The following is a 15,381-nucleotide window of genomic DNA, read 5'->3' as shown; positions in this document are numbered from 1 at the left end:
CACACTTTTGTATTGGGTTTCGTCTTTTGCAATGGTATCAAAAAATACAAATATATAAAGCTGTTAAATGTTGAGCTATATCTTACCAAAATTAAATGTAATGTATTTATTCTATTTTACATTATTGTGTACATAAATGGACCATGATGAACAATTTTAAACACATTTTTAACCCAGTTTAGTTTTATGCTAGATAAAAATGTCCACTTAAAAATGTTACTGCCCCTCATAAATAGAAGCTTTCTGTAATGAGGACCCAGAAGGCATGGTAGAATCCATGTGCAAAAGTTTTAATGAAGACTGAGACAATAGACAAACAGTAAACCAGTACAGGGTCGATACCAGGAAGACAAGTCCGAACAGCAAACAGATTTGAGGAAGATCTGAATACGGTGTCAGTAGGCAGGCAATGAGTCATTATCAAAACAGAATCCAAGAGACAAAGGATAATCAAACAGGCAAGGTCATACATGTGGTAATCAATCAGAACAATAGGAAACAACACTCGGTAAGACTGGCAATACTTCACAAAGCATAGGTGGAAGAGTCTCTGTTTAAATAGCCCTCAAACAGGAAGTTACCCATGAAGCAGTAATGGGTGAGTCAGGCTAGTATTCGGGTGAGGGTTCCCTCTGGTGGCCAGGTGTTACATGATATCCCTCCCAATCCAGGAGATACTGGAGCTGACACCCTCTTTGCCTTGAGTCCATCAGTTCCTTCACCTGATAGGCAGGAGCCCCATCAATGTCCAGTGGTGGGGGTGGTTCTGGGATCTCGTGGCCAGGGTCAGCATCCACATGGACCAGTTTCAGGAGGGACACATGGGAAGAACAGAGAGATGCGATAGTTAGCAGGAATCTCAAGCCGATTGGTCACATCATTAATTCTTTGGAGAATTTTAAAAGAACCCACGTACCTGGGGCTGAGCTTCCTGCTTGGAAGCCGCAGCTTGATGTCCATGGTCGAGAGCCAGACCCGTTGTCCCGGTTGGTAGGGAGGGTGTGGTTGCCGACGCCTGTTCACTTGGATTTCTTGGTTCCAGACTGCTCGTTGAAGGCGTACATGGGCGCTGTCCCACACCCTCTCCCTACGATGAATCCAGTCATCCACGGCAGGTACAGACAAAGGTTTTCCTGACCACAGGAACATGGGGAGCTGGAACCCCAGGACGCACTGGAATGGGGGTTAGACCGGTGGATGAGTGAGTTAGGGAGTTTTGAGCGTATTCAGCCCATGGGAGAAAGTCGATGCTGCTCCCAACAACAATAGGTCCTCAGATATCTGCCGATTTCTTGGTTCAGACGTTCTACTTGACCATTTGATTGAGGGTGATATCCGGACATGAGACTAACAATAATGTCAAGCTGTTTGCAAAAAGCCTGCCACACCTGAGAGGTGAATTGTTTTCCGCGGTCGCTGATAATGTCTTCAGGAAGTCCATACACTCGAAACACCACTGCTATGGAAACTGCCCTAGCACTCTTTCACAATGAAAGAGTGCTAGGGCAGTTTCCATAGCAGTGGGGAGTCCCTTTAAGGGTATGACTCTGCATGACTTTGAGAAGGGGTCTATAATCACTAAGATGATGGTATAGTTGTTGGAGGGGGGTAGGTCAGTAATGAAATCAATGGACAGGTGGGACCAAGTTTGTTGTGGAATGGGTAGTGACTGGAGTAGACCAGAGGGTAGTTCTTTAGGGGTTTTTGATTGAGCACATACAGAGCATGACTTGACATAGGTGGTGATTTGACGTATCATGTCCAGCCACCAAAAGGAGTTTTGGATCAGATGAATTGTGCAAGATAATCCAGGATGTCCGGCCTGGAAGGAGGTGTGAACCCACTGCATGACTCGTATTAGGTCGCCTGGAACGTGGTGGCTCTTGCTGTTGGGCCTGCTAGAATGATGGATGGTGAAAGAATGGGTTCAGGATTGGAAGAACTTTATTGAGGATCATAGCGTCGTGATAGAGCATCTGCCTTTCTGTTTTTGCTACCCGGATGGTTCGTGACTTTGAATCTGGTGAAGAAAAGGGCCCAGCATGCTTGACAGGTGTTTAGACATTTTGCTCCCTTAATGTATTCAAGGTTGCGGTGGTCGGTTAAGACTTGGAATGGGTGAATAGTCCCCTCTAGCCAATGTTGCCATTCCTCGATTGCTGCTTTCATTGCCAAGAGTTCCTTATTACCGATGTGCCCAGGTCAGGAAGCAGACAGACTGGCTAAACCGACCATCTGCTAGCTGCCTCACGTCACAGAAGGCAGTTAATTCTCAACACATAGAGACTCTTTCACCTAGATATCACACTATAGAGACTGTGTCTGTTCCCCGAATTAGAATATGCAGAGAACGTCCAAACCAAATCAAAAGCAATAATTTAATTAATGTCCAACAAATTAAAACTACCTATAATTCAAATAAGCAAACGATAAAACTTGGCTTGCTAAATATTAGATCACTTTCCACAAAAGCACTTTATATATATGATTTGATCAAAGATCAGAAGCTAGATTTGATTTGTTTGACAGAAACCTGGCTAAAACCAAAAGAATATATTACTCTAAATGAATCTACCCCCCAAAATTATTTCTATAAAAATGAGCCACGTTTAAAAGGTAAAGGGGGAGGTGTTGCTACAATTTATAACAATATTCTTATTACTTCTCAGATGGCAGGCTTTAAGTATAACTCATTTGAAGTTTTGGTGCTGCATATAACATTATCTACAGAATCATGTGCTAGTGATAAATCTTCTGTCATGTTTGTACTGGCTACTGTATACAGGCCACCAGGGCACAACACAGATTTCATTAAAGAATTAGCTGATTTTCTAACTGAGTTAGTACTGACCGCAGATAAAGTCTTAATTGTTGGCGATTTTAATATCCATGTTGATAATGAAAAAAACTCATTAGGATCAGCTTTCTTAGACATTCTGAACTCCGTTGAGGTTAGACAATATGTCTCTGGACCTACTCATTGTAGAAATCATACTCTAGATCTAATACTGTCACATGGAATGGATGTTAAAATGGTTGAAGTACTGCAGCAAAGTGATGACATTTCAGATCACCATCTAGTCTTGTGTGAACTCTGTATAGTTAAACCTGTAAACTCTGCACCTTATTACAAGTATGGTAGAACCATCACTTCCACCACAAAAGAAAGCTTTCTAAGTAATCTTCCTGACTTATCTCAATTCCTTAGAGCACATCCAATACGACACAAAAACTTGATGATATAACAGAAACTATGCACTCTCTTTTTTCTAGCACTTTAGATACAGTTGCTCCTTTGCACTTAAAAAAGATAAAAGAAAACTGACTCCATGTTATAATGACAACACACACATCCTAAAGAGAGCAGCCCGGAAAATGGAGCGCAGGTGGAGAAAAACTAAATTAGAAGTATTCCATCTCTATTCCATCTAAACTATTAAAAGATTTGCTTCCAGAAGTCATAGATCCTATTTTGAACATTATTAATTCATCATTGTCATTAGGATATGTTCCCAAAACCTTCAAACTGGCTGTAGTTAAGCCTCTTATTAAGAAACCACATCTTGATCCCAAAGACTTAGTAAATTACAGACCAATCTCTAATCTCCCTTTTCTGTCAAAGATACTAGAAAAGGTAGTATCCTCACAACTGTATTCCTTTTTAGAAAAAAATGGTGTCTGTGAGGATTTCCAATCAGGTTTTGGACCGTACCATAGTACTGAGACTGCTCTCATTACAGTTACTAATGACCTGCTTTTATCATCGGATCGTGGTTTTATCTTGTTATTAGTGCTATTAGATCTTAGCACAGCATTCGATACAATCGATCACAACATTCTCTTGGATAGACTAGAAAACTATGTTGGCATTAGAGGAAGCGCCTTAGCATGGTTTAAATCATATCTATCTGACCGCTATCAGTTTGTAGCATTAAATGAGGAGGTATCATATCAATCACAAGTGAAATATGGAGTTCCTCAAGGCTCAGTGCTAGGAACGTTACTTTTCAACCTATACATGATACCTCTGGGAGATATTATCAGGAGTCATGGTGTTAGCTTTCACTGCTATGCTGATGATACTCAGCGCTATATTTAAGCGCAGCCTGGTGATACACACCAAATTGAGAATCTAACAGAATGCATAGTCGATATAAAAAGCTGGATGTTGAGTAACTTCCTAATGCTAAATTCTGAAAAAACAGAGGTGCTAATAATTGGACCTAAAAAAACCCACATATAATAATCTAGAACACAGCCTATCACTTGATGGCTGCTCTGTTAATTCTTCATCATCAGTTAGGAACCTAGGTGTGCTGTTTGACAGCAATCTTTCCTTCGAAAATCATGTTTCTAGCATCTGTAAAACTGTGTTTTTCCATCTTAAAAATATATCTAAATTACGACCTATGCTTTCAACCTCTAATGCAGAAATATTAATTCATGCATTTATGACCTCGAGGTTAGATTATTGTAATGCTTTATTGGGTGGTTGTTCTGCACGCTTGATAAACAAACTTTAGCTAGTCCAAAACGCAGCAGCCAGAGTCCTTACTAGAGCTAGGAAGTATGATCACATTAGCCCGGTTCTGCTAACACTGCACTGGCTCCCTATCAAACATCGGATAAATTTTAAATTCTTATTAATTACTTATAAAGCCCTGAATGGTTTAGCTCCTCAATACTCGAGCAAGCTCTTATCACATTATAGTCCTGCACATCCGCTACGTTCTCAAAACTCTGGCCATTTGATAATACCTAGAATATCAAAATCAACTGCGGGCGGCAGATCCTTTTCCTATCTAGCACCTAAACTCTGGAACAATCTCCCTAACTCTGTTCGGGAAGCAGACACACTCCGCCAGTTTAAATCTAGATTAAAGACACATCTTTTTAACTTAGCCTACACATAACACACCAACACACTTTTTATTATTCAAATCCGTTAAAGGATTTTTAGGCTGCATTACTTAGATTTGCTGGAACCGGGAACACTACTCCTAAAATACGATGTACTTGTGACATCGTAAAAAGAATGGCATCTATGCTAATATTAGTCCTGTCTCTTTCTCAATCTGTTTTCACAGTTGGTATCCAGACTAGACGGTGGATCAACACTGATCCACCGTCACAGATTATTTCAACACAGATTATGTTCATCAGAGACCAGAAAACCTAGATGCGCCCGTTGACAGATCACCAGATCCTGATGCACACACACATACACACACACTAAGTCATTTACACTATCTGACACAGCTGCATTTAAAATTGAACTGGAAGTTAAGTGATGGGCGTCCAGTCAGAGGAGAACTGACCCCAACTGAGTCTGGTTTCTCCCAAGGTTTTTTTTTTCTCCATTCTGTATGCATGGGGTTTTGTTTCCTTGCCACTGTCGCCTCTGGCTTACTTGGTTGGGGACACTTAACCTCTAGTGATTTAACGTTGAATTGATTACAGAGACCGTCTCTGCATTTAATAAGAAATTGGTCACTCTCGTCATTATACATCCCTGTCATTGTACTCTTCTACATTATACTGTACAGTGCTTTGATGCAACCTGTGTTGTTAAAAGCGCTATATAAATAAAATGATTGATTGATTGATTGATTGACTGATTGATGTCATAGTTCTTTTCAGCGCTGGTGAGCTTTCGGGAGATTGTGATTGTGTTTACAGTCTGATGGGTGTCTGGACTTTCAACGCTGGTGGTTAGGCAGGGTAAGATTTTGGAGGGTAGGCAGTGGCTCAGACAGAACTGGGACCAAGTTAGGAGTTCACCATTTCGCCATGATATGTTGGGATCGTGGGAAGAGAGCCATGGGAATCCTAGGATGATTTCATGTTGAGGTTAATCGACTACATAGAGAGATATTGATTCTTGATGTAGTAGACCTACTTGGATGGTGACTGTTTGGGTTTGTAACGTGATACCTTTGCCAATATATGTGTCATTGATGCTTTTAATTTTAATGGTAGGAGTACAAGGTTGAATGGGGATGTTGAACTTGGTGACTATGTTGCTGTTGAATGGATTCAGAGCGGCTCCGGAATGGATGTTAGATTAATGGATAGAAGATTAGTTTTTAGAGTTATGGGAAGAGCAAAAGGCTTGTTGGAGAGGAATGAAAAGTGATTGATAGTCACCCGCGGTGCAGAGGATTTGAGTGGGCATCCGTGTCCCGTGGCTCCACAGTAGAAGCATAGATGGAGAGTTCGGTGTCTCTCTATTTCTCCATCAGACAGTTTGGACAACCCCAATTGGTACGTGGTTCATGGACATGGATGTGGTAGGAAAATAGTGTTCAGATTTTGTGCTTTTACTCTTAGGGTTATGTCTCATAAGATTGTCAATTCCTATTGTTAAGAAATCGGAGAAGGGAGAGTTTTTTTCCATGAGAAGCCAGCTCTGTTTGAAGCTCAGGTGATAGACTCTTGATAAAGACGGCTTTTAGGACGACATTCCAACCACTTTGAGCTGCTAGCATTCTGAAATCAATGGCATAATCTGCAGCTGAAAAATAATAGTTTAATGCATTAATTTGTAATGTCATTACTAAAATATTACCAATATTTTTTAAAAGATATCTTGGCTATCGGAAGACAAAACTTGAAATCCACTATAGCATCTATAAAGACAGCCTGCATGCTTTTAATGTGGAATTAGCCACAGCACGACAGAAGTTTTTCTCAAACCTTATAAATAGTAACCTGAACAACACCCGCACTCTTTTTGCTATGGTTGAGAGACAAACCCCCCAAGTCAGATTCCCAGTGAAATGCTTTCTGACAGCAAATGCAATGAGTTTGCCTCATTCTTTTCTGAGAAGATCGAAAATATCAGAAAGGCGATTAAAACATCAGATGATGTAGAGATATGTCAGATTCAACCACAATCTCAAAAAGGAGTCACTATGTGTATTTTTGAAGCAATTGATAGCAAAACTTTGGAGGAAGTAGTACAGCACCTAAAATCCTCAACCTGCTGTCTTGACACACTCCCCACATCTTTTCTCAAAAGCGTGTTTAACTGTTTAAAAGCTGACATCTTAGAAGTGGTGAACACATCACTTCTTTCTGGGTCTTTTCCAAACGCCCTGAAAACTGCGGTTGTTAAGCCCCTCCTGAAAAAGAGAAATCTTGATAACACCATATTGAGTACCTATAGACCGATATCAAATCTTCCGGTCATAGGCAAGATCATTGAAAAGGTAGTTCTGAATCAGCTGAACAGCTACTTGAACTCAAATGGTTATCTGGATAATTTTCAATCTGGTTTCAGACCGCACCACAGCACAGAGACAGCGTTAGTTAAGATAATAAATGATATTCGCCTAAACTCTGATTCTGGTAAAATATCAGTGCTGGTACTACTAGATCTTAGTGCTGCGTTTGACACTGTCGATCATAACATTCTTCTAGACAGACTGGAAAACTGGGTCAGGCTTTCTGGAATGGCTCTAAACTGGTTCAGGTCATATTTAGAGGAGGGGTTATTATGTGAGTATAGGAGAGCATAAGTCTAAGTGGACGTCCATGACATGCGGAGTCCCACAAGGCTCAATTCTTGCGCCGCTCTTGTTTAGCCTGTATATGCTCCCACTAAGTCAAATAATGAGAAAGAATCAAATTGCCTATCACAGCTATGCTGACGACACACAGATTTACCTAGCCTTATCACCAAATGACTACAGCCCCATTGACTCACTCTGCCAATGCATTGATGAAATCAACAGTTGGATGTGCCAAAATTTTCTTCAGTTAAACAAGGAGAAAACTGAGGTCATTGCGTTTGGAAATAAAGATGAAGTTCACAAGGTGAATGCATACCTTGACTCAAGGGGTCAAACAACCAAAAGGCAAGTCAAGAATCTTGGTGTGATTCTAGAGACCGATCTTAGTTTCAGCTGTCATGTCAAAGCAGTGACTAAATCAGCGTACTACCACCTAAAAAATATTGCAAGAATCAGATGCTTTGTGCCCAGGCAAGACCTGGAGAAACTAGTCCATGCCTTCATCACCAGCAGGGTGGACTATTGTAATGGTCTCCTCACTGGCCTTCCCAAAAAGACCATCAGACAGCTGCAGCTCATCCAGAACGCTGCTGCCAGGATCCTGACTCGAACCAGAAAATCAGAGCACATCACACCAGTCCTCAGGTCCTTACACTGGCTTCCAGTGACATTTAGAATTGATTTTAAAGCACTTTTACTCGTTTATAAATCACTCAATGGACTAGGACCTAAATACCTTGCAGATATGATCACTATTTATACACCTAACAGACCACTCAGATCACTAGGATCAAGTCAGTTAGAAATACCAAAGGTTCACACCAAACAAGGAGAATCTGCTTTTAGTTATTATGCTGCTCGCATCTGGAACCAGCTTCCTGAAGAGATCAGATGTGCTGAAACATTAGTCACTTTTAAATCCAGACTCAAAACTCATCTGTTTAGTTGTGCATTTACAGAATGAGCACTGTGCTGCGTCACTGAACTGTGCTACTTTGCTTCTTTTATTTTTAACTGTTTTAAATCAATCTCTTTTGCTTTAAATTCAATTTATCTTAAATCAGTGTTTTTATTTTATTTTAATTTCTTTTATTGTTATTTAAATCTTGTAATTATTTTATTTCCTCTTTTGTAAAGCACTTTGAATTACCATTGTGTATGAAATGTGCTATATAAATAAACTTGCCTTGCCTTGCCTTGCCTTGCCCATCGTTCATGTATGGCTCCCCTCACCGGTTCTCACAGATTCATCAAGAGGGCCTGGCGCCAGATGCTGTCGAGGGGAATGGAGGAGCTCGATAGGGTCTACTGCATGAACGCTCTCTGGAACCGTTTCACAAGCCGACCCGAAACCGGGCCTCTTGGTGCTTCTACCCATTTGAGGTGAGAACACAGGGGGATACCAGTTCCACATGTAGAATCTAGCAAATGTATTAGGGGTCGCCCAGCCCGAAGCTCTACAGATATCTGCCAGCGAGGCGCCATGAGCCAGCGTCAGGACGATGCAACATTTCTTGTTGAGTGTGCTCGTAACCTGAATTGGCAGGGCAGGGCCTGTGCTTGGTCGGCCAGGGTAATGGCGTACACTATCCAGTGGGCCATCCTCAGCTTGGATATGACATTCCCCTTTGCTTTATGTCCGGTCAACGTGGTGTTACAGTCCTCCCTTTCCTAAAGAATGGAATCCAGAGGCCCAGGTTGAAGGTTAATGCGCGTTCTGTCTTTTTCTTGCGTTTCTTTAAAAATCACTTATATTTATTAATCTTTTGCTTTCCAATTTTAATTCTGACTATTCACATAATTTTATCTGACTAAACATTTTTGTGATTTTAGCTATATTTACATGTAACTGCTGATCTGACTCACCCTAGCACGCCAACAATGCAGAAAACCTCAAAAGTCACTAACCTACTTCAGAATCGCGCCTTGTTATGTTTTGTCACTTTCCTTATATACTCAGACCAGACAAAGAGATCCCAAATTCAGTTGTAAAAACCTTTTGGTGTTTAGGTTCCCATGCTCCAGGGTCACACCTGTCTGGAACTCTTTCAGAGACCCTAAAGGAGAATACAGTTCTACCAAGTTTTCAATCTTTTCCATAATGCAAATGAAGTGCAATTGAGACCAATTTACCAATCGCACTGAGATCTTTCAAATGAGACCAAAATGAAAGTGAAGAACAATAGGTAAACAAGACACATGACATATAATGCCTTATTCTTAATGAACTTTAAGCCAAGTCATTTGGGCAGAAGGAGGGGAAGCAGGAAGAGCTGAAGAGGATGTCGTAAAAAAAGAGATGACAAAAAACAGGGGCGTTGTTTGCTCTTTTTGAAGTCCTTTTGTTCCTTTGGATATCCCTTCTCAGATTAGTCTTATTGCATTACATTGCATACTTGCGAAGATCCCGTGGCCAGCTGTCTATGCCGAGTGCTCCCTGAGTCAGGAAGAAAAACAGCTGGCAGTGAGAGGTCTCTGGAGAGGCAAACAGGTCTACCTGAGTGGCTTCAAAATGCTCCCAAATCAGCTGAACCGTTTGAGGATGGAGTCTCCATTCTCCGGGAAGTGCAGCTCGCAACAGTTCGACGACTGCCTGGTTGCACATGCCCTGAATGTGAATGGCGTGAAACGACTTCAGGTGCTTCTGACTCCATAGAAGGATGTGATGGGCGAGTTGTGACATGCAACAGGAGCACAGACCACCTTGTCAGTTGTACACAATGGTCGATGTGTTGTCCGTGCAGACCAGTACATGCCTGCCCCAAAGGCAGTTTTTGAGATGGCCCAGGGCAAGTCATACTGCCAGCAAGTTTGCAGTTGAGGGCCTGTCCAAACCCCCGACACTGCATGGCCATTGTACGTGGCCCCCCAGCCAGTGGTGGAGACATTTGTGAAGACCACAGCATAACTGGAGACCTGCTCCAGGGGCATTCCAGCCCGAAGGAACAAGAAGTCTGACCGCGGGGTGAAGATTTGGTGGCAGGTCGGTTTTATTTGAACCTGGTGAGTGCCTCGGGATTTGGTCGTGGAGCCAATGTTGAAGCGGTCTCATATGGAGCAGCCCCAGTTGCGTGACTGCTGCCGCGGCTGCCATATGCCCCCGGAGCCTCTTCGTGTTTGAGTCCTGTTCCCAGTGTGGGAAGGTGTGGCAGTGTCCCAGTGTGGCAACGATCATGACCATCACCCGGCACCAGGTAACGACCACATCCAGAAAACTGAGCTAGCTCTTTTAGCTTTGATAGTGCTGAGGCAAACAGGAGATGGCCACCTTACTCTATGGCAATCCAGTCGACAGTGGAAATGACCTCCAGTAGATGTCTTTGGAGCAGAATGGTCACGATTGGCTCCGAAGTGAAAAGCAGAATATGCGCTGCACCTGCTACTCATTTTTACTCCTGCTGTAATCAGTGGCAGCTGTATGCAGTTAGCGCATGGCAATCTTCATTGACTTGTTTAAATACACTCAAAGTAGACTGGTCTCTCGAAGCGAGATCCCAAATCGTCAGTCATCTGACGTCACCCGGAGTGACCAACTGAAAGAGAACAGGGGAAATTAATTCAGTCAAAGAAGAATGTGGGCTAAATCTTGAACAAATTGACATTTATGGAGTTTCAGAAATAGATAAAGACGAAAGTATAAATAGAGATATGTAGCCGAGTGACATTATCAACATGTTTCAAAAGCTTTAAACACATACAGAGAGAGAAAGAGAGAGAGAGAGAGAGAGAGAGAGAGAGAGAGAGAGAGAGAGAGAGAGAGAGAGAGAGAGAGAGATAACTGCATTTCTCAAGGCAGTAAAGACATAATTTCTTTCACTTTTTTTTAAAACCCACAACTGATTTCATGCATATAAGGGTAAAAGCACTTTCCTTCTACTATGTCACAAAAAGTCCACCTGGATAAAGATATGCATTTGAATTTGTAGATGACTTATGTATTACATAAATAAAATGCTGTGAGGTCACTGGCTACATTCACAATCATTCATCCATACTAATTGCTATAACAATACAAATACTGTGACAGAGAACTTACATTTGGCAACCACAGTTGAGTTCAATCTTTAGGATGCTTCTGTTTCTTTACATCCTGCTTTTCCATCATCTTCATACCAAGGCTGGAAACACACTTTGCCGAATGATGGGAGACCCTAAGTACCCACTGCTTTCCAAGAATGGAGATGTAATCATTGGAGCACTTTTTGCAATACGCAGTAAAGAGACATTGCCTTCATTAGAGTTTGTACAAAAACCTCAGCTTCTGTCATGCTCCAGGTTAGTTACATTGAAATCATTATAACAGATTAGGCTGTATTTTATAACAGCAAATTGACACATTTGGAATATCAGTCTGTTTTAAGCATTTTTTTTCTTCAAAAAGCTGAATGCAAATAATTCACTTTTCAATATGTTTATTAAGCTGCTATGTATATTTTTTTGTTTAATATTTTCACAGTGTGAATTTAAGAGATTTTCGTATGGCTCAAATTATGATTTTTGCTATTGAAGAAATTAACAGAAGTAAAAGTTTGCTCCCAAATGTTTCTATTGGATTCCGGATTTATGATACCTGTGGTTCAAGACTATCTGCGATGAGTGCAACTATGGGACTGATGAATGGACCGGAGCTGGAAGCAGAATACAGTTGCACGAGACAGTCTCCTATACATGCTATCATAGGAGAAACAGAGTCCTCTGCCACAGTCATTCTGTCAAGAACTACAGGACCTTTTAAAATTCCAGTGGTAAGGAGTAGTACCAGCAAAGTTTTAACAAAATCAACTAACTGATAATGGTTTCACAGAATATTTTTTTTTATTTTATTATTACTATCATGTTTTAATCTGTATCTCTCTCAGATAAGTCACTCAGCCTCATGTGAATGTCTCAGCAACAGAAAAAACTATCCTTCATTCTTCAGGACTATTGCTAGTGATTACCACCAAGGCAGGGCACTTGCATATATAGTGAAGAACTTAGGCTGGTCTTGGGTGGGAGCTGTGAACAGTGACAATGACTATGGGAACAATGTTATGTCTATATTTCTCAATACAGCTCAGAAGGAAGGGATTTGTGTGGAGTATTCAGTAAAATTCTACCGAACAGAGCCAGAAAAACTGAAAAAAGTAATAGAAACAATTAAAAGAAGCACAGCAAAAGTGATTGTTGCCTTTGTTTCACTTGTTGAGATGGGCTTACTTATTGAGCAACTAAGCATTCAGAATATTACAGGATTTCAATTGGTTGGAGGGGAAGGATGGATAACTGCAAAAAGTTTAATCACTCCAAACAGCTTTCTTGTAATGGGAGGGTCATTGGGATTTGCATTTAGAAAAATCAATATTGAAGGATTCGCAGACTATGTCCTTAAATCATTCTGGGAGACAGCTTTTCCATGCTCAAAGACTGAGGGGAACTCTTCACAACTTGCATTCATCTGCAGCAGATATCAAGATCTACTTACACTAAAAGGTTACAATGAAGATGTGCCTGAACAAAGATATGCAAGCAATGTCTACAAAGCAGTTTATGCTGTGGCTCATTCCCTGCACAGACTATTGAATTGCAAAGAACAAGCAGGTTGTGAGAAAATCCTGACAATACAACCAATACAGGTAATATAGATATATATAGATATATATATATATATATATATATATATATATATATATATAGATATATATAGATATATATAGATAGATAGATAGATATAGATATATTATTTAACATATTACACAGAAATACACATGGTAATGAACTTAAAGCATACATTTTTTTGCTAGGTGGTTGAAGCTTTGAAAAAGGTAAATTTCACTGTAAAATTTGGAGATCATGTGTGGTTTGACAGCACTGGTGGCACAGTAGCCCACTATGAAGTTGTGAACTGGCAACAAGAGTCAGATGGATCATTCCAGTTTAAACCAGTAGGTTACTTTGATGCCTCACTGCCACCTGATCAAAGCTTTATGCTTAACACTGAAAATATTATTTGGTCTGGAGGTCAACTGGAGGTAAATGGCAGTTCAAAACATTCTATATTCTGCATGTCATAACTGAAAAATCAAAATTATTAGAGTTAATATAAATTTTTATGTATAATTACATTTTTACATGTAGAAGCCAAGGTCTGTGTGCAGTGAAAGCTGTCCTCCAGGCACTAGGAAGGCTGGGCAGAAAGGAAGACCTGTCTGCTGTTATGACTGTATTCCATGTGCAGAAGGAGAAATCAGTAATGAGACAGGTAATCCTCAGTTCATCTTAGAGTTCCAAAAAAAATTTATTAGTTGTTCTTTTTGCTATCTTTTTTCATTTTTAAAGATTAATTTTTTTTATCATGGGAGTTAATTTATGACCTTTTCGGCAATAACTATAACTTCCTTTGCAGATTCAATTAACTGCAAGCAGTGTCCAGGTGAATACTGGTCTAATGCTGAGAAAAATAAATGTGTTTTAAAGGCTGTAGAGTTTCTGAGTTTCACAGAAATTATGGGTATAGTGCTAATCTTATTCTCAGTCTTTGGAGTAGGAATAACTGTATTGGTGGCCATCCTGTTTTACAGCAAGACAGACACCCCCATAGTAAAAGCCAACAACTCAGAGCTCAGCTTCCTGCTGCTCTTCTCACTGACTCTGTGTTTTCTCTGTTCACTTACTTTCATTGGTCGGCCAACTGAGTGGTCCTGTATGTTGCGTCACACAGCGTTTGGGATCACTTTTGTTCTCTGTATCTCCTGTGTTTTGGGGAAAACAATAGTTGTGTTAATGGCCTTCAAAGCTACACTTCCGGGAAGTAATGTCATGAAATGGTTTGGGCCTGCGCAACAACGACTCTGTGTTCTTGCTTTTACACTTATACAGGTTCTTATTTGTATACTTTGGTTAACAATATCTCCTCCATTTCCTCACAAAAATATGAAATATTATAAGGAAAAGATAATTCTTGAGTGCAGTCTTGGTTCTTCTTTAGGCTTCTGGGCGGTGCTGGGGTATATTGGCCTATTGGCTGTCTTATGTTTCATTTTGGCTTACCTTGCTCGCACACTTCCTGATAACTTTAATGAAGCCAAATTTATCACATTTAGTATGTTTATATTCTGTGCTGTATGGATTACTTTTATCCCAGCTTATGTAAGTTCTCCTGGAAAATTTACTGTAGCTGTTGAGATTTTTGCTATTTTAGCCTCAAGCTTTGGTTTACTATTCTGCATATTTGCACCTAAATGTTATATCATTCTTTTAAAGCCTGACCAAAATACAAGGCAACATGTGATGGGAAAAGTGACACGTTCTACTGAGAAATAAAATGGCATGTCTATATTAACAAAGCATTTTTTACTTATTTTCTATTTAATTTAAAGAACAATATCTCTCACAGGAACAGTTGTAAACAATATAAATAATAATAATAATAATAATAATAATAATAATAACGATTTAGAAAACGTTTATACATGATTAATTAATATTAATGATTTAATGATTATTATCAAGTCTACATGTTTACTGCATAATCATAAGTTGTTGAAATGCTGATAATTCTAATTCTGCTATCTTTTATATATATAGCACATAGCATATAGAGCACTCTACTAACACTAAAATGCTAATCAAAATCATTCTACATGCTTGCAGTGTGCATTATCAGCGGCCATTTAACCCATTCATAAACCCACCAAGAGCACCTCACCTCACCTTGAAATTTTATCTCTGGCTCTGATGTCCCTACACTTGTTAAACATGAACTATCATTTCCTTTTGGGTAAATGTAATAGGCAGTCTTTGGTCTCATTAATGTATTATTTGTTCCACAGCAGATAGTTTTGTCAAAATCTCATGTTTATGTAACTATGTACATGAGAGCATTGCC

The 15,381-nt window shown here is 40.1% G+C and overlaps 1 protein-coding gene across 1 annotated transcript; it reads left to right on the top strand.

Moving 5' to 3' along the window:
* Positions 1 to 11,489: 11,489 nt before the first annotated feature.
* Positions 11,490 to 14,816, top strand: LOC122322979 (extracellular calcium-sensing receptor-like). Its single transcript, XM_043216596.1, has 6 exons — positions 11,490 to 11,789; positions 11,971 to 12,259; positions 12,374 to 13,129; positions 13,298 to 13,525; positions 13,632 to 13,755; positions 13,900 to 14,816. The coding sequence occupies exons 1-6, from the start codon at positions 11,584 to 11,586 to the stop codon at positions 14,814 to 14,816; spliced, it is 2,520 nt and encodes an 839-aa protein (XP_043072531.1). The 5' UTR covers positions 11,490 to 11,583.
* The last annotated feature ends 565 nt before the right edge of the window (positions 14,817 to 15,381 follow it).

This window comes from Puntigrus tetrazona, chromosome 18 (assembly GCF_018831695.1).
Source record: "Puntigrus tetrazona isolate hp1 chromosome 18, ASM1883169v1, whole genome shotgun sequence".
NCBI lineage: Eukaryota > Metazoa > Chordata > Actinopteri > Cypriniformes > Cyprinidae > Puntigrus > Puntigrus tetrazona.
This window is presented reverse-complemented; position numbering and strand designations above follow the sequence as displayed.